The 27,807-nt window shown below is 40.2% G+C and overlaps 1 protein-coding gene across 4 annotated transcripts in view; it reads right to left on the bottom strand.

Annotated features, from left to right (window-relative positions):
• Positions 1–27,807, bottom strand: part of LOC144594616 (BAR/IMD domain-containing adapter protein 2-like) — a 99,772-nt gene that overhangs the window by 21,482 nt on the left and 50,483 nt on the right. For all 4 annotated transcript variants that reach the window (XM_078401380.1, XM_078401379.1, XM_078401381.1 and 1 more), the window contains 5 exons: positions 23,831–23,892; positions 22,186–22,257; positions 20,376–20,513; positions 7,964–8,116; positions 5,750–5,995 (listed from right to left, as the gene is read on the bottom strand). In XM_078401380.1, the coding sequence (XP_078257506.1) occupies positions 5,750–5,995; positions 7,964–8,116; positions 20,376–20,513; positions 22,186–22,257; positions 23,831–23,892 (671 nt within the window). The remainder of the gene's footprint in view (positions 1–5,749; positions 5,996–7,963; positions 8,117–20,375; positions 20,514–22,185; positions 22,258–23,830; positions 23,893–27,807) is intronic.

Below are 27,807 nucleotides of genomic sequence, written 5' to 3'. Positions count from 1 at the left end.
AAATACGTAAGATAGGGTAATACAGCACGGAAATAGGCCCCTTCAGCCCAATTTGCCCACCCCGACCAATATGTCCCATCTTAGCTAGTCCCACCTGCCTGTGTTCGGCCCATATCACTCTAAACCGTGTGTGCACATGCACCTGTCCAAATGTCTTTTTGTTAACTACCTCCTCTGGCAGCTCATTCCATATACCCACCACCTTCTGTGTGGAAAGAGTTGCCCCTCAGGTTCCTTTTTAATCTTTCCCCTCTCACCTTAAACCCATGCCCTCTGGTTGTTGATTCTCCTATTCTGGCTAAAAGACTGTGAATCCAGGTTTTAACATCAGAGCAATTTCTAAACTAGACCACACGAATGTCTCTATCTAATATATTGCTTGACCTCAGTCTGCAGTTCACTACACCGAGGTAATAGAAATTAACTGGATATTTAACGTGTCACATTCTTCAAAAAATAACTTCTAATGAAAACAGACAAATTCCTGCAAGCATCCTCATCGCAAAGGTTGTTTGTTCTTATCCCACCCAGGGACTTGAGCACTAAAAAAAATAATTAAGGGTAAACAAAAACTGCAGATGCTGGAAACGTGAAATTTTTAAAAATAATAGAAAATGCGAGAAGTTATCAGCAGGTCAAGCAGCATCTATGCAGAGTTATAGTTTTAGGCCATCACATGGGAAATACAGGCTGGTAATCTAGTGGCAAGCAGAAGCAGCAACAGATGAGATATTAAAACAAAGACCCATCTGCTCTCTAAAATGGATGCAAGAGATCCTGGGTTGCTATTTCAGAGGAGATATCCCAGTTGCCTTGAAATACATATCCCTCAAGCAACATCTATAAATAAACATAATTGGCTATTAGTATGTTGTTTAAGAAAGCTTCCTCTGCTGAAACTGGCTGTTGCCTTTCCTACGGTATAACAGTGATATCACTCTAAATTATATGGATATACTACCACAACATATGGATGACACTATATAAATAAAAGTTTATTTTCATGACTACACAATAACTATTTTGAGCACTTAACTACAGATATGAAATGCTTGCTTTCATTGGTGATGGCAAAGAATTCAAGAGGGGGATGTTATGTTGCAATTCTACAAAATACCGATGGAGTGCAGTGTGCAGTTCTTAGACGGCACGTGATTGTTCTGGAGATAATGCAGAGATTGACCAGGATGTAGGCGGAGAGGGATACTGTCCTCGCACAGGAAATCGGATTAGAGTAGATGGGAATAAGGTCGGCACGGTGGCTCAGCGGTAGACTCGCCTTACAGCGCTTGCAGCGCCGGAGACTCAGGTTCGATCCTGACTAGGGGTGCCGTCTGTACAGAGTTTGTACGTTCTCCCCGTGACCTACGTGGGTTTTCTCCGAGATCTTCGGTTTCCTCCCATACTCCAAAGACGTACAGGTATGTAGGTTAATTGATTGGGTAAATGTAAAAATTGTCCCTAGTGTGTGTAGGATAGTGTTAATGTGCAGGGATCGCTGGGCGGCGCGGACTCGGTGGGCCGAAGGGCCTGTTTCCACGCTGTATCTCTAAATCTAAATGTCGGCACGGACATAGTGGGCCAAAGGGCCTGTTTATAAACCACGGGTGTAGTGCCAATCTCCCAACCTACCGCATTGCAGCCCATACACATTCTTTTAACCTGCACCTTCTCTATAACTAACACTACAACGAGTGTTCTGATATTTTTCCCTTTGCACTGCCTGTTGTACTTGTGTATGACTTGATCGTACACGTGTATGGAATAGTTTGACTGAATAGTGCACAAAATGTGTATGGAATAATTTGACTGTAGTGCACAAAATGTTTCACTGTATCTTGCCACATGTGACAATGATAAGCCGATAAACCAATAGCAAAAATGTTTGTGCTGTAGATACTATGATTCTTTCATGTATGACATAGAAAATCCAAGCTAGTGTAATTTTGTTGCTTGAATGACTCCTTTCCACAGATTCAAAGTTACAAGGGGCCCAAACTCATTATCAGTTATACTTCAGAAATAATTATTTTGCTCTGCATTGCACAAGGGATTAATGGATGGTTTCTATAACTGGTCCGAAGAAGGATCTTGTCCCAAAACATTGCCTATCCAGGCTCTCCAGAGATGCTGCCTGGCCCGTTGAGTTACTTCAGCACTGTTGTAGGAAGGAACTGCAGATGCTGGTTTAAACCGAGGAGACACACAAAATGCTGGAGTAACTCAGCGGGTCAGGCAGCATCTCTGGAGAGAAGGAATGGGTGACATTTTGGGTCGAGAAGAAGTCTGAGGAAGGGTCTCGACCCGAAACGTCACCCATTCCTTCTCTCCAGAGGTGCTGCCTGTCCCGCTGAGTTACTCCAGCATTTTGTGTCTACTTCAGCACTGTCTTCTTTTGTCCTCAATAATTGCTGTGTAGTTTCAATACCAAGATAGTTATTTAAAAAATAACATTTTGGAATTGTTCCACAGCACAGAGAGCAGTGGAAATACGTGGCAGCTTAGGCCTTACTGCTGGAGAAAAACAAGTCAATCATTGTTTTAGCTTCAACGATCCCCGTACAAAAGTTAGTGTCGTCATATTTCCACAGCTTGCAGTTTCTCTCTTTATCATTCTTTATCAAGGACAGCCCCCAGAGATAGTGGACATGCTGGCTGTAATCTATCACAATTCCGTGGGTTCTGGTGAGGTCACAGAGGACAGGAAAACCACAAATGTAACAATGCTACTCGAGAATTGAGGGAAACTGAAAGCAAGAAAATATTGTTTAATGTCCATCACATAGTTGCATGACACCGGCTGCATTAGTTAGAACATGACTACAATCGTGGAAACTGTTTAAATCTGTACTTTGAGAATGACTGCAGCCAGCGGAGGCCAAGTCAGTGGATATTTTTAAGGCACAGATGCATAAATTCTTAATTAGAACGGGTGTCAAGGATTATGGGGGAAGGAAGGAAAATGGGATTAGGAGGCAGAGATCAGCCATGATTGAATGGCGGAGTAGGCTCGATGGGCCAAAGGGCCTAATTATACTATAACTTGTGAACTTGTGCTCTGCTATAATGAGTGCTTCCATAACACGAGGTTTATTAGGAATGTCACTGATGCATTGCAGCAGAACTGCCTAATCAAGACAGACACCAAGAGACATTTGTCCAACATGGGAGCCAAAAGTAAAGGAAGAGAGCAGTAAAATGGTGTCGAAGCCAAGATCAGACCAGGCTTGAACTTTTTGAACAGCACAGAATGCTCCTTGCATCCAAGATTCTTACATGTAGCACATCATTCTTAACATAATTCACAAAATGCTGGAGTAACTCAGCAGGTCAGGCAGCATCTTAGGAGAGAAGGAATGGGCGACGTTTCGGGTCGAGACCCTTCTTCAGACCCTGCTCCAGCATTTTGTGAATAAATACCTTCGATTAGTACCAGCATCTTCAGTTATTTTCTTATACATCATTCTTAACAAATGATTTGCCCATTTTAATTCTGTGTATGCCTAAACTCCGTAATACTAACAGAAGGTTTTTTTTTAAATCCTCCTTTCTGAATACAGAAGCAAAGTACACTCTCATCCTGAACAACTGAACAATAATGTTCCTGAACTTGGAAGTAATCCTGAACAATAATGACTAAGAAAATCCTAAAGCTGAATAACCTTGGTCATGCAAATCTCCTTATCTTAAAAACAGCCATATTGAATAAGTCCCACTGTGGTGCTCCGAATGTCACCAATTTCACCCGAGTGAATGAATGCCTCAGAATAATTCTGATAAATTAGAATCAATTGGGTTTCATCTTCTCTCTTGGAGCGGGAAAAGGCGTGCAGACCTATGGATGAGAACTGTACTATTGTCATTGGAAAATGTCCCAGGAGACAAGCCCCAGCCGCCATTTCAAGCTGCGAATTAAGGAGGCAAAGACTAGCTTTAAAAAGGAACCGGGGGGAAATGAATGAATACTTAAATACCTAATGTTCTGATTATCAAATTATTTTAAGTGCAATGCCAATTTTATTCATGTGTATTTCACTATTGTGTGCATGAATACTCTCCCACAGTCGATGAATAAAAAAAGCAGCTACTATTACTTGCCTTAGCTTTTATGTCGGGCATTCACGGTTTTAAATGTCATTGTGTTTTATGGCTGTCATTTTAAATACAGAAATAATCCATCACAGCAGTTCACAATTCATTGTGAAACCTCCTGACATGGCTTCAACCCACTAGGGCAGATTGGCCAGCATGCAGCTTAACTGTATCAAAATTGGCATCGACAACATTTAATTAACGATTTCTGAGAAGTGCTCTCATTTCTATCTGACAGAGAGTGCAACAAAATCTCTTGGAACAACTCCAATAATGTGGGGGGGGGGGGGGAATCTATGATCAACTTCCATAGGAAAAAAATCATTCTTCAGGGGAAATGATGTGCAAATATCAAACGGGCTCCTGTAGATTCTGTTTTGTATTAAGCATTAGATAAACATATCTAACCCCACATAGAATCAAGATAATAGAATAAGCAGCATATTGATTCATCCATGTCAGCCAAAATTGGAGGCCTTTAGGCTGCTCCCACTCTCCAGCTGTCGGTGAAGAGTGTCATGGATCGCAGCCCTTCCAGTACTTGTGTAGATGCGTTTCTGTCTCCACCACTCTCTCAGACAGCGAAGTCCGGATCCCACTGCTTCACTGGTTTCTTGGCAGCTTCCCGAAGTGTTAGGTACAAGTGGGAAGATGTGGTGGAATTCCATGCAGAACCCATCACTAGCTTGCAATTGCCAACATAATCAAGCACTATCTTCATCCTGGTCATTCCCTCTGTTCCCTTTTCCCATCAGGTAAAAGATACAAAGCTTGAAAGTATGTACCATTAGATTCTCAACACTTCAACCCTCCAAACCTCTTTTCTTACATCTTCTGTCTTTTCATCTCTGGCCTTTGTCCAACCATCCACCTATCAAAAAAACCTCCTCGCCCGTATTGCCTGCCAGGCCTTGTCCTGCCCGTCCTCTCTTCCAGCTTTCTTTCCCCCACTACAATCAGTCAGAAGAAAGGGTCTCGACCCAAAACATCATCTGACCATGTTCTTCTGAGATGCTGCCTGCCCAGCTGAGTTATTCCAGCACTTTGTGTCTTCTTTTGTAAATCAGAACCTGCACTCCCTGGTTTCTACATACCACTAGGTTCTTCCCTGTTGTTACGAGACTACTGGACAGCCCTCCGATAAGCTTGAGTGCAATCCCAATTTTCTACCCTACCTCATTACGGACATGGGACTTTTACTCTGCAACTGTCATGTATAAATGCTGAAAAACTATATCCTCTAGCATTTCTCTCCTTGCACTAGCTTTTCCTCTTCGTACTTGTGTATGGCTTGATTATACGCATTTTTGTTAAAGTATGATTTGACTGGATTGCATGCAAACAATGCTTTTCCTTGTATTTCAGTACACTTGACAACAATGCCAATACCAGGGGAAATCAGCCAGAATTCTGGGCTCATGTCTCCAGAGCAGACTTTAAATAATAACCTTGTGTCTCAGAGGTGAGAATTGCTACCTATTGAACCATAAGTGAGGCATAATGCAACTGCATGATTGCACAATGTTATTTTTTTCTGTTAGAGTGAGTTTAGTTTGAGATGGCTCTAAACATATATAATTTAGTAAATTAAGAATGGCTCTACATATATAGTAGACTCATACTGTTAAATTACTGATAAAAAATCATTGCTACTTACATTGAGACCCATGTTACTTCCAACAAAGGGTGCAAGCTCTGGTGGTACTGGTAGAGGTTTAGCACCAGGAATGGGATCTGAAATTATCAGCCCTGATTTGGTGGTGACCACAGGGTCAGAGATGAGGGTTCCTCCATTGCCTGAAGTCAACTGCTGCACCACTGACATTGCATGGTCAGGAATTTTGGACGGATCACCACAGGACTGCTGCCAGCCAGGAAGCTTTTGTGTTACCATGTCTTTGCCCTGTGAAAGAAACAAAAAAAAACTATTGCATTGCATAAATTCAAGGAGATATACTTTAGGATGGATCATGAAACAACTAAAGACAATTCATAAGCCCAAGAACATTATTTTTTATTATCATAATTATTAATTATACCTTTGTTGGCTCCTTCTGTCTTCTGGCCAGTCATATTCCAGCACAAAAGGACTATGCCATCCACAAGTCTCACATCCATTATGAAAATAAAGGAAGATAGACACAAAAACTGGAGTAACTCAGCAGAGTAGGAGATAGAGTTCAGGGAGAGGGCCAGTGTTCGCCTGTAACAGGGATTGTTCAACAAAGAGGCAAGCCTAGCTGGGGCCCATGCGGGTGCCCATAGCTAAGTCTTGGACTTGGAGGAAGTGGGAAGAGTCAAAGGAGAGATGTAGTTACTCCATCTCTTTGTGTCTATCTTCGGTTTAAACCAGCATCTGCAGTTCCTTCTTACACATGAAAATGAAGGAGGTGCCTTAGATACTTTCTCTGGGTAACTTTTCAGGCATTAAATGTCAACCCTGAAGGACTCATGGATTTTGCACAAAATCATGGTCAATGCACAAAGGTCCCCACTTTCTTTCATACAACTGTATCATTATGTGTTATTTTGAAAATGCAGCCCATTTTATACAAGGTTCTGTAAACTAAACTAGAAAAAGTTATTTTGGACAATGTGTCAAATCTATTCATACAAAATAAAACAGTCCCGCTAGTAATATGTTAAACAGAACTTGTTTTTGAGCACATAATTGTCTGAACATCCTTTAAATTATAACGTTTGACTGTTAATTAAGATAAACATCTCCTGATGGCTCAGTTACTTGCACTGTAAGATTCCATCTTTGGATTGGAGGCCAATTAAATGGTTTGCAATGAATGGTGGTTATGGATGATATAATTGACCTCTGTATCCCGAGACCAGGGGAACAAACAAACTGAACCAAACTGAACTGAACACTTGCCCCCGACTGTTTTCATTAAAACCAGGGAGTGCAATCTGATGAGGACCTACACAGAATTGTCTGTAGGCCCCCTTCAAGGAGAAATAACCTGCTGACAATGTCACGGTAACCTTTTAAATGCTTGCCACATTTCAACTTGAAAGTAGTAAATGATTACTGTCTCCCACAGAACTGTGCAGATAGGAAGAAACTAGTTTCTTCAGAAAAGGAAAGAGCAATAAGGAAATTGCTAAAGAGAAAGGTACTGAAAATTACTTCTGGTCAGAAAGCTCTTGCAAATAGTGACACATTTTCACTTCAAAACAAAAAAATATATATTATTAATCTACTGTGAGTGCATACCAGTGTAACTATAGCAATTCTCCACGGTACTACCTCCACACCACAAACCTCTAACATTTAAAAGCATTTGGACAGATACATGGAGAGGAATGGTCTAGAGGCATATGGGCCAAATACTGTGAAATGGGACCGGCTGAGATGGGTCATCCTGGACATGGTCAAATTGGACTAAGGATCCGTTTCTCTGCTGCATACGCAATGGCTGTGGAATACTAATGTTTCCGAGAAAGCAAGATTGGAAAGAATCCATGGTCAGTATTCGGTTCGATGATCTAATGTAGGATAACAATTGTCCTGTAGCCTCCCAAAATTAGGAAAAAAACAGCCTAACCAGGGATTTGGCTCTAAACTGTGTGCCAGATGCAAACTGATAGGCATCCTTTAACAAAAAAGAGCTCAGGTGTGATGCTCAAGTACAGAGGGACATTGTTTGGCCATTTAATTTAATGTTCTTCTCAAATAAAGTCAACAAAGACCTACTGAAACGTGTAGAACTAATTCCCACCATTAGATGGTCAGTAGAGAAACAGAACAAAGATAAATTGTTAAAACACTTGCCTGTATCGTCATCCCACTCTGAACATTACTGAAAAGCTGTTGTGGTTGATAACAAATACATTTTAAAAGGATTTACAAAATACTTACCCTGCTATGGTACACCATGTTATTCTTGGCAACTGAACACTGCCTTTCCACCAAAAAGGAATACCGCCTACGTTCCTCACTCAATGCTGTCTTGTATCCGTTTCCAATATAGTTCTCCAGATCTACTTGTTTTTTGCTCATTGCCTCCGCAAACTGCAGAAGTGGGAGGAGGAGGAGGAGGAATTTTAGAATAATTAGACAACGGCGAAACTATAATGTAGGAATAAAAACATTTCCAATTATATTTTAAAATTTTAATTTTTAATGCACATCGCTATACATTTCTATTTTTACATCAGAGATTCAATTAAGGCTGCTGGTTTAGCCTTAATTGCGGAAACATACTGCAGTGCGCCATTTCCTACAGACTACCCCAATTGTAATCAATTTATTGAATATGCATAACCAATATCATTGGTTTGGATGATAAATTCAAAACAATTGGTTGCACCTGCTGCATCTATACAACTATCAATAATTACCAAATGCTCTATTTCTGTGCTAAAATAAAAAATCTCAAATTTGAAATGAAATATTCGCAATTAATTTACTGAATATCAGATTGGATTAGAAGTATAGAAAGTGTCATTAGCAACATAATGTCAACTGTGCCATCACAAGGATCCTCACAAGAGGGATCTTTAATGACCAGCCTACAGAGTACTTATTTGGTACAGTTTGGCAGCAAATTATTAGTTTTATTGAATGCAATTTCTGCAATGGGAAGTAAATTCAGTTTACACTGAAAGTTGCAAAAGAGCCTCAAATATTTTTAAAGAATACTTCAAAAGCATTACTCAGTAAAAATGTGAAATGCACCATATTTTAGAATTCATTAAGCTGCAGCATAAAGTGTCAGTAATTATTCCACCACTATAAACTGCAGATTTTTTTCAAACTTGTTTCAAAATATAGATCATATCATAGTACAAAATATTTGTTTCAAACACAAGGAGTGAGAAAATGGAATACAGCAACAAAAAGGTTATGTTCTTTATTAAATCAGTTATTAAAACAAACAATTGCCAAATTACTTCATAAAATGTGGCAGGATGGGAGTGATTCAACAGGCGATTTGCTGAGCTCAGTCACACACATCCCCACAACTGTGGGAGTATGAACACATGGGCCAAGTCGAAACAAACACTGCCTTAAAAATAATACTTTGATAAAGAATGAAGTAAACATTAATAAAACATTCCTAAATCTCCCTTCAAAACAAGTTAATTAAGCACCGTCATTGCAAATATACTCTTCAACCCAATACTGCCAGATCATAGAGAAATTAGAAATAGCTCCCTGTGGCAAGCTTCTGTGTCTTACATTCCAGAGAACAATCCAAAAACACTTGCTTTCATTTCAAACCTCTTGCAGCTCTTAATTCGTAACACCTCTCAAAATGGGTGACCAGGCACCCCAAAAGCTCCACTTAAAAGTACCTTATTTTCCACTGGGGGTTCAATAACCAAGCCAATTGGTATTAAGGAGCCATGCAGAATGGATAACGTGAAGTTCATGAGTCAGAATGATACCAACTGCAATTCTGCCATGGCTGATCACATCATGAAAATGCCAGATTCAACTCCAATTTTGCACCAGAGGCCAACTTGGGACCAGTGTCTCAATTTAAATTGTTCTACTAATTTAATACTACTAGTGCTTTGAGAATCAGAACTTTTAAAAAAGCATGCAAATAGGAATCACTAACTTCAACATTCAAACAGATAATTGCATTTGCTTAATACCAGTACTCCTAATTAACAAATCTGATTACCCATTTATACCCAGGAAGGTTTAGAGGGATATGGGCAAAACGAAGGCAGGTGGGACTAGTGTAGATGGGGCAAGTTGGGCCGAAGGATCTGCTTCCTGCCGTCCGACTCAAAACATTTAACCTTGCTCAAAAATACATTGGCCTTTTCTTAGATACCCGCTTTCCTGCACATACCACTTGCTATGGAAACCACTTGGCTAAGAGAGGGGAAGAACAGCCACATTTGTAGTGTTCTTTAATAATGTACAATGGCATGGTCAGAGAACAAATGTGTGAAAGTACTATATTAAAATAAAGAAAAAGTCAATGATTTCTATCGGTTAAGATTAACATTTACTAATGTGTCATAAGCAAGGCAAAATTCAGTCCTTTAAAATTTCATCCACAAATGCAAACTCAATTTTCCAAATCTAATGCTTCTATCTTGTTCATGAACCCATGCAAATAGGATTATGACTTAGCTACATATTTCTAAGTAGAAACTCCTACGAGATTATGTTTCTTTGGGATTTAGCAGTGCATAGAAGCAAGCTGTCGATTTAGATTTAAATCAAAATGATGATTATTAAAGAATACTTTCACTTAATATTACTTTGCAATTTTAATTTTACTTTGATCAAGATGTGCTGCATTATTTAACATTATTACGTGTGTATTAAAAAAGCAGATCATAAGATCATAAGTGATAGTAGAATTAGGCCATTCAGCTCATCAAGTCTGCTCCTCCATTCAATCATGGCTAATCTATTTCTCCTAACCCTATTTTTCCTGCCATCTCCCCATAACCTGACTCCTGTACTAATCAACAATCTATCTCTGTCTTAAATATATCCACTGACTTTGCCTCCACAGCCATCTGCGGTAAATAATTCTACAGATTCACCACCCTCCGACTAAAGAAATTGCTCCTTATCTCCTTCCTAAAAGAACGTCCTTTAATTCTGAGGCTGTGACCTCTAGTCCTGGAAGCTCCCACTTGTGGAAACATCCTCTCCACATCCACTCTATCCTAGCCTTTCACTATTTGGTGTGTTTCAATGAGGCCCCCCCTCATCCTTCCAAACACCAGCGAATATTGGCCTAGTGCTGTCAAAACGCTCATCATATGTCAATTGGACAAGCAGGCCATCAGATTTGAACCCAGTCAATGTACATTGGCATGGTAGAAATTGAAATAGCTACACTGAGAATAAATAAAACTGTACTCAGCAATAAGACTTCAGGATGTTTTGGCAAATAAACCAGGCACACCTTCAGAGAACAAGTTTAGCAGAAATGGAGTATGCAAAATGAACTCTGATCGTACCTGCTCATTTGAACTCTGAAAACAACCCAATGTCTTTGTTCCAAAAGAAACTATATTTTTACCTACATTAACATTTTTAGTGGTCCTTTCATATGCAAATTCTCACCTAGGCAAAGGTTTCCTCAAACATCTTTAAACTTCAGTTACTGCATAACTCCCCAGTGTTTTCCCAATACAAATCTCATGATAGGCTGTCGCCATAGCTACAGGAAATAGGTCATACCAGAAATTCTTTTCATAGCTGGGAACGGCATTACTTGCGGGGAGAAACCTATGGAAATCACGTAAGCTGAACAGACAGAAACTCTTAGCTGACGCAATTGTTGTGCTATCAGCTGATCAATGTGCAAAGAATTTTTTTTAAAGACATTATTAAATAGTGCTAAGGACATTGATATACATGCAACACCCATTCCATAATTCCTTATTCATTGAGTACACAGTTACGGTACAAATGTGCTCCTCAGCACTTCCTGAGTAAACTGGCGTGAATCTGCCCTTCTCCCACTACCGATCCCCCTATGAACACACAAGTAACTGCAGATGCTGAAATATTAAGGAATACACAAAGTGATGGAGGAACTCAGCAAGTCTAGCAACATCAAAGGTAGACACAAAATGCTGGAGTAACTCAGCGGGTCAGGCAGCATCTCAGGAGAGAAGGACTGGGTGACGTTTCGGGTCGAGACCCTTCTTCAGACTGACAACATTGTGGATGGAATGAACAAGGTTTTTGGTTGGGATCCTTCTTCAGAGTGAATGGAGTAAGGATGAGAAAGCTGGAAGAGATAGGTGGGGGCAGGACAAAGTTTGGCAAGTGATAGGTGGTCAGTTCAATTTAGTTTATTGTCACGCGTACCGAGGTACAGTGAAAAGCTTTTGGTGCGTGCTATCCAGTCAGCAGAAAAACAATACATGATTACAATGGGTGGTGTAAGTGACAAAGCAAGAGGTGAAAAGGAGACAAAAGGATGTCAGAGAAGAGGGGCGGCACGGTAGCGCAGCGGTAGAGTTGCTGCTTTACAGCGAATGCAGCGCCGGAGACTCGGGTTCGATCCTGACTACGGGTGCTGCACTGTAAGGAGTTTGTACGTTCTCCCCGTGACCTGCGTGGGTTTTCTCCGAGATCTTCGGTTTCCTCCCACACTCCAAAGACGTACAGGTATGTAGGTTAATTGGCTGGGTAAATGTAAAAAAATTGTCCCTAGTGGGTGTAGGATAGTGTTAATGTACGGGGATCACTGGGCGGCACGGACTTGGAGGGCCGAAAAGGCCTGTTTCCGGCTGTATATATATGATATGATATGATAAGAGTGAATGCGAAGATGGTACCTTGACCATGGTAACATCTATCTAGAAGACACTCAACATTTTTAAAATCAAATACCAAAATATCAACAACCATTCACAGCCACTGATAGACTGGATGATGTCGCACTAATTATCCCCATTTATACGTTTCAACAATACAACTGTCCGAACTATGCTAAAAATGATATTAATATACGGATTGGACAACCATGAAGTACTTGTAGGCTGGTCTATCATTAGCAGAAAAATAAAGGGCTACATTTCTTTTTTTTGGTGGTGACAGTTTAATTGTTAGCTCTCAAGAAACAGCTGTCAAACCTGGAGTTTTAACGCAGCCAACCAACTGGTGGTCAGCCACAACTCCCGGGTTAAAGGGTCAAGCTTTGACCCAAGCAATCACAAGCCAGCTAAGCAACTGGTATCTATTTCAATGAAAATGAAAATCAAGAAAAAAGCAAAAACATTTACCCAGATAAGTTGCGTCTATTGAAACAGTAAGAAATGACCCCTGGGTGACAATAGTAAAAGCAATGACAATGTTTTGCACAGAATACTAAAATATCATCTTCTCAAACACAGAAAATCTATTGATTGCATCTGTGTAAATGCAACCAGTGATTGTAAAATACTACTGTGCATGATCCTACTTATTTTAAATGGTCAATTAGCTGGGGCTGCATTAAGCGGTGGGATGGTTGAATTGGAGCTCCAGTAGGCTGTAATGACATGGGTTCACATTCATGACGAGCACAACATTATCTCCCAGTCTTAGCAGCATCAGCTGTGTCAGGGAGAGAGACAAACTGCACATCACTGGGAAATGCCATGTCGTTTATAAGAAGCCATGACACATAAATATGGATGCAGTCCAGATGACTAAATTTCAAAAAACACTGTCTGTAAATTAGGAACAGAGTGCTTCTTAAATAAAATGTTGTTTTCTTTGTGGTTTACTGTCAAGATACAGACAAATGACAAATAGGCAATGTGGTCAAAGAAGAATGGTTTCCAGTCAGCAAAAAAGCTATAAGTAATAGGATTTCGGTCAGCAAATACAGTAATAGCAAAGCTTTTCAGACCAGAAAAATGCAGCGGGTCTCGCTCCACATCGTAGCACATGTAAATCAAAACCAAAGTGCAGAAATAATTTAGAATTAAAAACAGATCACAGCTTAGTGATGTTGTAAGGTTACAAATCGCTGTGAAAGACTATGAAAGTGAGCAGAGAGAGTTGATAAGCAGATGGTAGAATTAATATGGTCAAATATGGGTGGCACAATGGCATTGCAGTAGAGCTACTGCCTCACAGCACCGGAGACCCAGCTTAGATCCTGACTACGGATGCTTGTCAGTTTGGAGTTTGTACGGTCTCCGTGACCTGCGTGGGTTTTCTCCGGGTCTTCGGTTTCCTCCCACACTCCAAAGACGCACAGGTTTGTAGGTTAATTGACTTGCTATAAATGTAAAATTATCCTAGTGTGTGTAGGGTAGTGTTAATGTGCGGAGATCGTTGGTCGGCATGAACTCGGTGGGCTGAAGGGCCTATTTCCACTAAAACTAAATAGGCAAGTCCAAGGATGAACAATAATGAAATAAAGCACTTTGAATCTAAGCACTTGGGGAAATACACATTAAATAGTATTTTTAAATGGTTAGAGCATTAAGAAAGTCTTGTGTAGAGACATATCTTTAAGTGCAGTGGAGGTAATAGGTTATACAAGGTACAGAAAGTATCCTTAATTTTATAATCATTGGATATAAAGCAAAATGTAACTTTTGACCCAGCAATAACTCAAAATTGAAAATGAATCTGAGTCACTGACAATTTTAATAGTAAACATATTTCAGCAAATTAATGAGTTCCTTCACACAGATTCTTTCAAAAATCATTTCGAATATTTTTGTAAAGGAAGAATAATAAAGACATGCAATAAGAACTGATTTTGTTCATGATATCAACGTTTGACAGACCAAAACCTTCCATTATAGGGGAATCCTCGAAAATAATTAATCTGGAAAATTTGTGCTTGCAGTCAAATCTAATGTCCTTGGATATAAGAAAATAACTGCAGATGCTGGTACAAATCGATTTATTCACAAAATGCTGGAGTAACTCAGCAGGTCAGGCAGCATCTCGGGAGAGAAGGAATGGGTGATGTTTCGGGTCGAGACCCTTCTTCAGACTGATGTCGGGGGTGGGACAAAGGAAGGATATAGGTGGAGACAGGAAGATAGAGGGAGATCTGGGAAGGAGGAGGGGAAGGGAGGGACAGAGGAGCTATCTGAAGTTGGAGAAGTCGACGTTCATACCACCGGGCCGCAAACTGCCCAGGCGAAATATGAGGTGCTGCTCCTCCAACTTCCGGCGGGCCTCACCATGGCACTGGAGGAGGCCCATGACAGAGAGGTCAGACTGGGAATGGGAGGGGGAGTTAAAGTGCTGGGCCACCGGGAGATCAGTTGTGTTAATGATCTCCCGGTGGCCCAGCACTTTAACTCCCCCTCCCATTCCCAGTCTGACCTCTCTGTCATGGGCCTCCTCCAGTGCCATGGTGAGGCCCGCCGGAAGTTGGAGGAGCAGCACCTCATATTTCGCCTGGGCAGTTTGCGGCCCGGTGGTATGAACGTCGACTTCTCCAACTTCAGATAGCTCCTCTGTCCCTCCCTTCCCCTCCTCCTTCCCAGATCTCCCTCTATCTTCCTGTCTCCACCTATATCCTTCCTTTGTCCCACCCCCGACATCAGTCTGAAGAAGGGTCTCGACCCGAAACGTCACCCATTCCTTCTCTCCCGAGATGCTGCCTGACCTGCTGAGTTACTCCAGCATTTTGTGAATAAATCTAATGTCCTTGGAAGTAGCACACCTACACTGAGCATTTAATAGGTTTTAAATGTTATGACAGCCCTCCAAAACCATTGCTGAAACACTGTTAGCAATTCGACTGCGTATGACTCATTGCAGTTAGTGGGTTTACAATACAAGGAGAGGGGGAGGGTAAAATTACCTTTCATATTAGTCATTTTAAAAAGTTACAGTAGAAAAGTTTCAAAAACATTAAGAGTAAAATTCCAGAGAAGTGGACAGGGGTACAATAATGAGCATTTGTTTTAGTGGCCACCTATGTGTTTGGATTACTATCGGCATTATCTATTTTATTCCGAATTAATCTCACACTCAAATTAGTCAGCTAATTTAGTACGTTCACCCTGTGGGTTGTCTCTGGGTGCTCCGGTTTCGTCCCACACTCCAAAGACGTAGGTTAATTGGATTTTGTAATTTGTAATTTGTCTCTAGTGTGTAGGATAATGCGAGTGGGTGATCGCTGGTCGGCCCAGACTCAGTGGATCCGTTTCCATGCTGCATCTCTAAAGTTCAATAAAAATATCCTTAATATTAATTTCATATGCAAATCAGTGAATGCTCAAATCCCGTGCGCAACCTTAGTGACAAAATGTCAAGTTAAAATGACAATCTGTTATTCTAGTCATTTTGTTTTCCCTTCGATGCAAAATCCACAGTTGCTGATGTGGCTGTGGAACTGACAGCTATGGGCACTAATTGGTGTTATAGGCTCTCCACAACATCCAGTAAGCAAAAGGTGACCTGACTGCAGCTAAAAATGGAAACCAACCATCACCAAGTGTGGGATTTGTCGGTCTCTGTCAATCATATTTTCTGGCATACATTTTGCTTTATTTAAACTTTTAGCTTTATGTTACCTTACATTGGACAATAGTATTACACTTAATGCAAGAGTCTCTGGTAAGTTTCTCAATGAGTTCTTGGTTTGAAGTTCCAGCTAGTTCAAAAATAGAATGAAGTTGAAGCACAAGGAAGGGCCAAGTCTAGGACTGTTATTAAAATCTGCTCGGAAACCACAGATTCGACAAATAGAAACTATGGATTAACTAATATACAGGCTGCGTAATGAAATTAAATGAAAATATGTTATTGAAGAAAAATGAACAAAGTCAGGTGTTAAAAAAGTCAGAACAAAATAGCGTGGAAAGATATTTAAAAATTGATAGGCCATCTGTCAAAATTATCATCTTTATACAACTTAAGTGTTCCTGAGTAGCTAACAATTTGCATTGACTACTATTTGCCTGGGGTAGGGTGGAGGGTGGGAAGAGGCTACATGCATAAATATAAAACATGTCGAGAATAACTACTTTTCTTGAAAAGGAAGAAATCAGTGCTTTGCGAATCTGAGTGATGGAAAACCAGCACACTGTGTTCCTGTGTGTGAAACACACAGGTGCAAATGTTTCAGCACTATAAATTTTAATAAGCCCATTTGAACGTAGCTGAAATGGCTCTGCCAGTGGTGCGATAACACATCACTGAGGCATAGGATTCTCAGCATCACATCATAGCAACAGCACATTCGTCCAGAGTACCTTATATGGTTATGTCGCCATGGCATCCGATACACAAAATAAATTTTACTCAGCAAATACAGAGAGACGCATATTACTACAGCTCACTTTCCTTTCAAATGCTTACTTGCTAGCTTTTCCAACCCCGGTTTGTTCTCGGGCCAACTCAAGTTAAAAAGAAAAGCTGTTAACAAATCCTTTCACTGATTGCGGTACAAAATGTCCTAAACACTGGAATATTTTAACCGACTGCGTACCTTATTAAATACGCTTCTCTGACTGCAAAGGTGGTGAATAGGAAGGGCACAAACAGCTTAAAAATGCACAGTATCACTTTAATGAAAATAGAAAAATAACACTGATTTTCTTGGTACATTATACATAAATTCCACTGGAGAATAAATAGCCAGGTTAACCATTAAAAGTTCATCCATGCTTCCCTCTGGATTCAACTAGCACAAAGTCACTCCTTTCAACTTCTTCCAAAAGTCTTCCCAGCCTCAACTTCTTCCAAAACTTTCCAACACATGATATCTAGAAAGATGAATTTATCCATCATCCCTGCTTGACAACTATGATGGTTTCCATCAGCCAATGTCTTTATTTTAAAATTCTCATTCTGAATTATACATTCTCTTCATGATATTGCAGCTTCCCTCTTCTGAGAAAAATGTTTTCCTGTTCAAAATCCTGAGGCCTCTATAATCCACCAGTCTCGCCTCATGCACCATGAATCTTAAATCATGCCACCACGACAGCTGTGCTTCAGGTGTGCCTGTTTCTCTGGAACTCCTTCCCTCAATTTCTCCAGCTTTCCTTCCTCTTTAGCCTCTTAAAGTCTACACAAGTGATCAGACTTGGTTAACCGCTCTCATACCTCTTTGTAGCTCAGCGTCAGAACAATTTTGCTCACACTTCAACAAAGCAATTTGGAACATTCTATATGCTAAAAGTATTACCAAAAAATGCATGCTGTTATTTAATCCATTTTCCTGCAAACTAAGATGGTTTAAATTTGCAAAATGAGTTTAGTTTGTTGATACGGCATGGAAACAGACCCCTTGCAAATTTAAACCATCTTAGTTTTCAGGAATATGTGTTAAATAACGGCATGCATTCTTTTGTAATTCTTTTAGCACACAGAGTCCACAATGACCAGCGATCACCCGTTCACACCAGTTCCATGTTATCCCACTTTCACATCCGCACCCTAGACACTAGGGGCAATTTACAGAGCCCAATTAAACTACAAACCCACATATCTTTGGGATGTGGGAGGAAAACAGATCACCTGCAGGAAACCCACAGGGAGAATGTGCAAGCTGCACATGGACAGCAGCCGAGGTCAGAATCGAACCTGCGTCTCTGGCACTGTGAGGCAACAGCTCTACCAGCTGCGCCACCCTACATTTTAAAAAAGGACTGAAGGATTCTACTTAAAAGTCAATTCTAAAAAAGCAATTAGTCTAAACACAGTGCAAGTCTTTGTCCAAGCCAAGTATTGGACAAAAGAAAAGAAAAACATCTCACTACTCCTACTAAGATAGCTTTGGTACTGCGCAATGATATAGCACACTTAGAAGCATATAAATAACACGAAGAATGTTTAAACTTTGAGGAAATATGTAGTTAGGGCTTTCATTAAAATTTGAATGATTGATTTCTTTGATTTGGATTGTCTAAAGCAGGGGTATCACAAAATGCTGGAGTGACTCAGCAGGTCAGGCAGCATCTAGGAGAGAGGGAATGGGTGACGTTTCGGGTCGAGACCCTTCTTCAGACTGATGTCAGGGGGGCGGGACAAAGAAAAGCTTTCTAAAGCAGGGGATTTGAATCAACAGCAACTGCAATTAACATGTTGGGATTTTGAAAATATATACAGCATTTCAATTGATGTATTATGATACATTACAAAATGATCATCAGCACTCAGCAAGTTACATAAAGAGAGGCTCTCTGACTCCTACTCTACTTCAAGGCCAAGCAAGAAACAAGCTTTGTATCCCTTCAGTGTTTCATGAGGGAAATGAATCAATGTTTTATTACCGCGTGATACCAGCTTCAGTGCCTAAGCATCATTAGCAACACTACAGTCAGCTACTAAGTTGCCTCTACTAAAGAAGATAATATTAGCAGGGGGTTCTGGCTGATTGCTATGCAAAGATCTTTCCAGGAACTTGTTACTGATTCGAGAAGATCTGGGGGGAAAAAAAGTGATATCTATCACTTTGAAGAACATAGTTAAAGGTGCAAATAATGGTTCAATAATGGGCGGCACGGTAGCGCAGCGGTAGAGTTGCTGCTTTACAGTGAATGCAGCGCCGGAGACTCAGGTTCGATCCTGACTACGGGTGCTGCACTGTAAGGAGTTTGTACGTTCTCCCCGTGACCTGCGTGGGTTTTCTCCGAGATCTTCGGTTTCCTCCCACACTCCAAAGACGTACAGGTATGTAGGTTAATTGGCTGGGTAAATGTAAAAATTGTCCCTAGTGGGTGTAGGATAGTGTTAATGTACGGGGATCGCTGGGCGGCACGGACTTGGAGGGCCGAAAAGGCCTGTTTCCGGCTGTGTATATATATGATATATAACACATGGGGACTGAGTGAATCTTCCCTGTATTTTAAATATCACCTTTGGTATTGAGGATTTCCATCTCCTGGGATCGATACTTATGGAAATTCATGGAATCGTATCACATGAAAACAGGCCATTCAGCCCATCGCTTCCTTTGCAATGAGCGGGGACTCATTATTATTAATGACTCCATCTTCCAGGACTTGGGCCACAGCCTTCTCTGACTTGGCTTCTACCCTTCTCTCAGGCAGTGTATTCCTCAGTAGGGACACTGATGAAAAGATCTCCTCCTATAAATCTCTTATTCACATCCAAAATCTATGTCCTCTAGCTTCTTACGGTCTAATATACATTTTATTTATATAGCGCTTTTCATACCCTTTCTATATCCCTCAATTTTGCATACCTTAATAATACCCTCTTAACTTCAATTTCAAGGAAATCAGACCTAACCTCTGAAATGCTTTACAACATTCAATTTTTGATTGCACCTGTCTTGTGAAAAAATAAACTGAGTAAATGTACACGCTTGATACACTTAAGTGGACAAGTTGTCCTATATTCTTGCTATTGTTTTATTGCCCCACAAAATATGTTGGATGTTGGATCAGTTCCCATTTTCCAAATCACGTATGGTTTTGTTTCATCACCATTAAAGATGTCAATACTCTGCAAGAACTCCACCATTGTTTGGCTCCAGATTCCAGCATCTGCAGTCTCTTCTATTCCTGCCAAAGATACTAGAGGAACAAGATGGACCACTCTGTCAAAATCACCCATACTGAAGTGTAGGACGCAAAGGAGCGTAACTTCAGAGAGTCTAACTTCATAGAGCTTTCCGTTGGATGAATGGGGCAAAATGTTTTTTTTTTTTTTTAATACCTTCCATGATCCAAGGGGGAAACATATATTGAACTAACCTGCAAGGTACCCATCCTACCAAAATTGAAAATTCCTATTTCCACTCTCATACCGATCAATCCCCAATTAATGTCTCCAAGAATATTTTTGGAAAAAAATGCAAAGAACCGTTCTCAGGGAAATCCACCTTGGTCCAAGGACGTACCTGCGTCTCTTTCTCTTCATATTTCTGAGGATTTCTGCTGCCCTGACTCTTTCTTCTAAGTTTCTTCAGTTCTGCCTGGCATTTTTCCAGAGACTCCAACTTGGCTTTATGCTCAACCTGATATTTCTTCAATGTGGCCTAAAAGGAACAAGGTAAATAAAAATGCACTAATAAAACCAGTCATAATGTCAAAATTACTTCAGCAACAAAAAGGAGGCCAGTAATTGCTAGGCTTTATTAAGGTAGAGGGAAGAGTAATTACGGGTTTAATATCAAATTGGTTTCAGATTAATTCACATCCCAATGGTTCAATATACACTGATCTGCAAGCTGCATATTAAGAGATTAATTAGTCCAAAAATAAAAGGCGATTGAAAGTTCCTCAGTGCATGTGCAATCTACATTTATGAAGTTTCTAACTGGCTTATTGGCATCATAAGGGGGTCTCAAAGTCAGAGCTCACAATAACTGGAGCAAGCAAGCCAGTCTACAAGTTTTACAATCTTTAAAATAGAATTGCCACTGGAGTATGAGACTTTAACATCGGATCCATCATAATTCACACATTAATGTGACTGCATTAATTCACACATTAATGCTGAATCTATGTTACACAATTTCAAAAGTAGGTTCATTTAACTTGCAGAAGCTCAAATTTCCCTCAAGAAAGTCTTGTATCAAATGAAGGAAGTTCAGACCAACAAGTCAAATTGTATTTGACCAAGAAAATGCCAAACATGTATAAAATTTAATGGTGGTATGAGTGAGCAACTTTGTATACAAGTCAAATTAATTCAAACATTTAAGATCATCTGAATACAAGAACAGGGGGAAAATAGACTATTTAGCCCCCTACACCTGCTCCAATATCGTGGCTGATATTGTACCTCCACACCCCTTGCATGTATTAACGCCATAACCCCTTGAACCCCTAATATGAAAAATTATCTCCATCGCCCTTGAATATATTCAGTGATTGAACCTACATTGCCCTAGAGTAGAGAATTGCAAATGTTCACAACCCCCCAGGTGAGCAAAATCTATTGTCCCGAGTGCCTGAACCCATATTTGAATTAAGAATGCAAATCGAATGTTAATTTAGCTGAATAATATCAAGAAACCTCCAATGATTGGACAACAGAATAGTGTTTAAAAACAGGTACTATGTAAAATGTCATTAAAATGTTATAAGGTCCAACCACCACTGCAGTTAAGTCAGTCATAATTCAAATCGTAGCAGCTAATTGCATGTCTGGAGAATCTACACCAGAAATATTCAGCAGAAAATATTCCAGGAACCAATCTGCCTGGAAATAAAAACTTGCCAAATCTGAATTCTTTTAAATCATCACTTTGCATATAAATTGCATGTGGATGGCAATAATCTTAGAGTTGTAACTCAGTCCCCATGGTCATAAAACATAAAGTCAAAAAACCCGTGTAGAAAGGAACTGCAGATACTGGTTTACAACCATGATAGACGCAAGGTGTTAGAGTAACTCAGTGGGTCAGGCAGCATCACTGGAGAATAGGAATAGGTGACGTTTCGGTTCGAGAATCGAAACGTCACCTATTCCCTTTCTCCAGAGATGCTGCCTGACCCGCTGAGTTACTCCAGCTTCTTTGTGTCCATCTTTAGTCAAAACCCCCTACTAGGTTACGATGCTGTAATCGGTTCATGCTATTTATTTATAATGTATTTGAATAGATGCCATTTTTGCTATAATATTGCACGATAAGTGTACAGGTTGATTAATACATGGTGATTAATAAAATGGTGTGACAGTGGAGAAGCGAGCCTGGAACTTACACTTAAGTACTTGGCATCCAACTCAACCTTCTGCTCCAGTTGCATCAGCAGCTCATTGTGGAACACTTTCAGCTGTAACAGCAAGAGAATGTCAGCTGCAGAGCTTAAAACATTCATTTTCAATAATGTCAAGGAAACAAGAATCCCCCTGAACACCCACGCACAAACACCCACACTGCAAAAACAGCGTTTGTACCTTGGATCGTCAGATTAGTCATGTGCAAGTGACGTTTCCCTCCTCTACACTCAGCTCCTTGAAAGCTGTAATTTTACCACGCACGCACACATGCTGCCGGTCACCACCAATTAACGTTGATTTTTACTCTGTTAGCAGAGACACATACTACGATTCTATTTCGCACCTCAGCTTCAACATAAGATTGTATCTTATGTAAGGATTAATATCTCAAAGAACAAGTCTGACAATTTTGATATACACTTAATAAAATAATATTAAATATTATATATTATAAAATAATATAATTATTTTAGATTTCTGACTTGAATGCCAAATATCTTTCTGTTAACATGTAATATTTGAACAAGAATGTTATCTGGAAAATATCTAGAAGTATATTCATTTAAAAAAATGAATATTTTTTCAGGTAAAAGATTACTCCAATGATTTTAATAGAATTCACATTACACATCATATGCAACTCGTTCACAGTAACAGAGAGACACACAAAGACTGCTGTTGCTGGAACCCACAGCCAGAAAACAGACTGCAGGAGGAACAGTAGGTTGGGGGGAGGTTAGAAGAATTGTCGATGTCTCGGGTTGTGACCCTACATTAGGACTGCTGCAAGGTCTTGACCCGAAACGTTGACAACTGCTTATCACCCTCCCCCCACATTTTCTGCTCAACCAGCCAAGTTCCTCCAGCAATTTGTTATTTACAGTAGAATTGTGGTTACATCACTGGACTAAGTCAGGGGCCTGCACAAATGAGATTAAGGGTTTGAACCCCACCATGGTAACTATAAAATGTCATTTCACAGTACAATATTAAAAATCTATCAGTAATGTAACCACAAAGCTAAGAGATTGTTGTAAAAATCCATGTGGAGCAGGAAAGGGTTGGGAATCTCCTTAGTCAGGCCTAGAATGGCCACAAGATCCATCTTTATGGTTTTAGGGCAATTCCAGATCATGAAAATGGTTGACTTTGAGATGCCTAGCAAGCCACTCAGTCCAGGAGACAAATATGAATGAAGAATAAATGCCAACCTGCCAGTAACATTTATCTCCCGAGAACAAATAAGGCACCCCAATAACTAGAGCTTCTGCCACATAGCCCCAAAGACGCTGATTCAATTCTGACCTCCAGTGCTGGAGTTTGCAAGCTCATCAGCTTCCCCTGGTATACTCCCACATTCCAAAAGCGCGTAGGTTGGTAGACTAATTGGTCAAGATAAATTGCCAATAGTATGTAGGCAAACGGTAGAATCCATTGGCAGCTGATGGGAGCTTAGGAAGAATTAAATGGGATTGGCATGAAAAGGTGCTTCATGATCGGTACAGAATTGGTTGGCAGAGGGACCTGTTTTTAGGTTGTATGACTCCGTGAAATAAGTATGAAAGACTTGACACCTTTGCACATCAGGTATAAACACGACCTCTGCTAAACAATCACATGACTCACCATTTCTTCAAGCTGTATCTGAATTTGCCTGTGAACCTCTGCCATCTGGAACAAGACATCCCCTGAAAAATAAATTGGAACTAGAATAAGTACTCCTGACCTTTTGAGAAACAACAAATTGAGCACTTGCACAATGAGCAATTAAGGTAGCCATCGCACAAAATAAGTCATGTCCAACTGTTGAGAGAAACTCTGATACCATTTAAACAATGTTCCCCACATTATTTTCCCACCTATTTGCCCTCTGAAGTTAAAATAGCTGCCATCTCTGGTCAAAATGTTGCTGGCAGTAGCTTACATCCATGGTCATAAGTATCATCAATAACAACACAAATATGGGCTCACTAAAGGTGGTAGGAATTTTGCATTTGGCAATCTAAATACGCAGTTTGGACTATTTAGGCACGCTCAAAATTAATTCTGCACCATTTCTGCCCCTTGCGATTTTTTTTAAAGGCTGTATTATGATTCAGAACACTTCTCCAAACTGAAACTTTGATCTCACTCCAATCAAGCTGTGATAAATATCTCTTAGAGAGAAGGGGAAGAGAGATAAAAGAAGTCACAATACAGCATGAAATACTGGCTCAATGCATCACTAACAATATCTTTTGTTTAGTCACTTGAAGGACGTGGCAAGGACAGTCAACTTTTGCCATTGTAAAGGAAACACTGATTCAACTTCTTGAACTCGGTGCAATAGAAGTAGCCACACTTATTAGAGTTGGAATTCCAAAATTTAGACTCAACAACACCACAGGAAGAGATAATTTCCAAGTCAGGGTATGATTTGAAGGTGTGTGAGAAGGAACTACAGATGCTGGTTTGCACCGAAGATAGACACAAAATGCTGGGGTAACTCATTGGGACAGGCAGCATCTCTGGATAGTTTGGTGACGTTTCGGGTCGAGAACCTTCTGCAGACAGAATCCTACCCAGAGATGCTGCCTGTCCTGCTGAGTTATTCCAGCATTTTGCGTCTATGATTTCAAGGTGGCCCTCTTTCTATGCTACTGCTGCACTTGTCCTTTTGGGTAGTAGAGGTAATGACTTAAGAGGCTCTATCAAAGAAGTCATGAAGAGTAGCTGCGTTGCATCTTGTCAGTAGTGAAACCCAAGCAGCATAACCCATCTTGCTGCATGAAGCATTGGTCTATTTCATTCAAAAAGACAAAAAGTGCTGGAGTAACTCAGCAGGTCAAGCCGCATCTCTAGAGAACACGGATAGGTGACGTTTTGAGTCGGGACCCTTTCTTGAGACTGATTGAAGTTGGGGAAGAAAGCTGGAAGAGAGGCAGGAGCAGGACAAAGCCTGGCAAGTGGTATAGGAGAAGAAGGGTCTCGACCCGAAACGTCACCCATTCCTTCTCTCCTGAGATGCTGCCTGACCTGCTGAGTTACTCCAGCATTTTGTGAAATAAATACCTTGGCAAGTGGTAGGTGGATACAGGTGATGGGGGTGTGGGAAGAGGTTATTTGGCAGCTGTTTGGCTTAGCTGTTTTCAATCACTTGAAAACTCAGGTGATTCCTTTGGAGAGGTTTCAAATAGCCAAATTCCTGAAGACCTCGACACCTTATGTATATTTAATTATAAGAACCTGTGAATTTTCCTGCAAGTACCACCTTTATCTAAACTAACAATATGGCACAAATTAAGAGAACAACAAAAAACATACCTCCACATTAAGGACAAGACCAGATGCATCACTTCATAAACCATTGTTCTGACAATAAAATTTCAGTAGATGCATGGACATGAAAATGTGTTAATCCCGAGTTTAAAAAGCCCCCCTATAAAGATCAATGACGCTTTAATGTGTAGGGAGGAACTGCAATGCTGGTTTAAACTGAAGACAGATACCAAAGGCTGGAGTAACTCAGCGCGTCAGGTTGCACCTTTGGAGAAAAGGAATAGGTGACGTTTCGTGTCAAGACCCTTGTCTCTACCCGAAACATCACCTATTCCTTTTCTCCAGAGATGCTGGCTGACTGGCTGAGTCACTCCAGCCTTTGGTGTCTGTCAATGGCTCTTTAATTATGGGAACACAAGTGTACTGCAGCAGCTTGTTTTGCTTTCCTCTTTCAGGACTTCTGCTTCATTGGGCAATGTGGTAAAAAGGTTTGAAAACAGATTCGCACAAGTCCAGTCTTGCAGTCGCTACACTAACAGGTTGCAGAGACTTGAGAATTGGAGAATCTGCAGTTGTTCTCCTGGCCAGCCTCCCATTTTCCACAGTCTACAAACATGAGCTCACCCAAGCCTATGTTGTTCAAATAATAACTTGCACAAAATTCTATTCACCCGTCACTCTAATGGTCCCAAATTTACATTGGCTCTCAGCAGAGCAACGTATTAATTTATAAATTATCATCCTCTTATTCAAAACCTTAAATAGCTTCACTCGGGAACCTCCCCAGAAATACTGGGAGATCTGTGCTTTTCCCTTGGGGGCTTCATCTACCTCCAATGTTATAACAACCCACTTTTAACTTTTTAATCCCTTAACTCTTGCAGCTCTCTCACCCGTTAAAACAATGTCAAGAGCCTTTCTCTTACCAAAATTAATACCTGCCTTAATATTTTAATCGTGTGGCTCAGCGTCAAATTATGAAGACCTTAGTTATTTATATAACACAGGAGATGCTGTGTGAATGGAGGTTATACTTTTGTGCAAGTTAGAGACAATAATGTAGACTGGTGAAAATAATATGGGCTGGATTATCTAAACAAAAGAGCATATGCAACACAAACTATTGTACTCACTAATCCACTGGAGCTGATTTGGTTACAAAACAGCTTCATTTTCTGTGCTTGTACTAAACCCCCATCTAGAATAGCTGCTAATTCTGGGTAGACCAGTCTTGAATGGTTGAAGTTGACACATCAGGTGCAACATGAAAACACTTACAAAAATCTTTTCTGCAGTTTCTGAAGTTTACCTAATGCTGAAAATATAATCATCTTAATTTAATTCCATAGAGATTACATATATGTTAAAATAATCCCACTTTCTGAATACAATAACAGATTATTTTACGAGAAAGCCATTGAACCTTTTAAGTCTCATTTTTCGTGATTTCAGATTTTATTAAATGCAGATTCAGAGGTAACAAACAAAGTTTATATTTGTGCAAGAAGAAACTGCAGATGCTGGTTTATACCGAAGATATAGACAAAGTGCTGGAGCAACTCAATGGGTCAGGCAACATCTCTAGAGAAAAGGAACAGGTGACGTTTCGGGTAGGGACTCTCCTTCAGAATTAAATATTTGCTTTATTTAAAGTTTTTATGGTTTATCCTGGCTATTCTACAGTATGCTTAATACGACTGTACTCAAATAAATTCAAGGGAGTTATGGTACATAGATTATCAATATTAATTACACTCACCTCAAAAGACTAATATATACAATGATTAACTTTCCCTCTTCCCATGCCTCCACCTTCTAAATATTTCTCAATTATTTCATACGTAGCCGTCTGGTAGTTGCGTTAGCAGGCTCTTCAACAAATATCGTAATTTAGCTGAAGTCTCCAAATGGAACACCTTTGTTGTTGGTTAATGACGCAGGTATAAATAGAAGGTCTGTTTAAAATGGTTGCCAAGATTCACCTTTGTTTCTAAGCAATATTGGCCACTCCCAAACAATGTCAAAATATACTTGCAAAAAAAACAAAGTTGTTATTCATTTGGTTTCCTCAAACATTGCTCATCTATATTTAGCACCGACTGCTCATTGCAAAAAAAAATTTCAGAGTGCATGTTGAAATAAACCAGTTGCAAGGATTTTCAGAAATTACAATAGACTGTGTAGACCTACAGTCCAATTCACGGCAGGCAACTTCACTTGGAGATCTGTGCCACTGCCATTTCTAAGCAGTGTCGTCAGCAATTCAAAGGGAAAGAACAAAGCGGTTGGGGAGGTTGCGACAGTGGAAGTGGAGAGAATTTACATTTCCCTTCGGGTCACCTACA

The sequence above is a fragment of the Rhinoraja longicauda genome, chromosome 6, assembly GCF_053455715.1.
Source record: "Rhinoraja longicauda isolate Sanriku21f chromosome 6, sRhiLon1.1, whole genome shotgun sequence".
Classification (NCBI taxonomy): Eukaryota; Metazoa; Chordata; class Chondrichthyes; order Rajiformes; family Arhynchobatidae; genus Rhinoraja; species Rhinoraja longicauda.
Note: the sequence above shows the minus strand (reverse complement) of the source record. Positions and strands in the feature narration are given on the sequence as shown.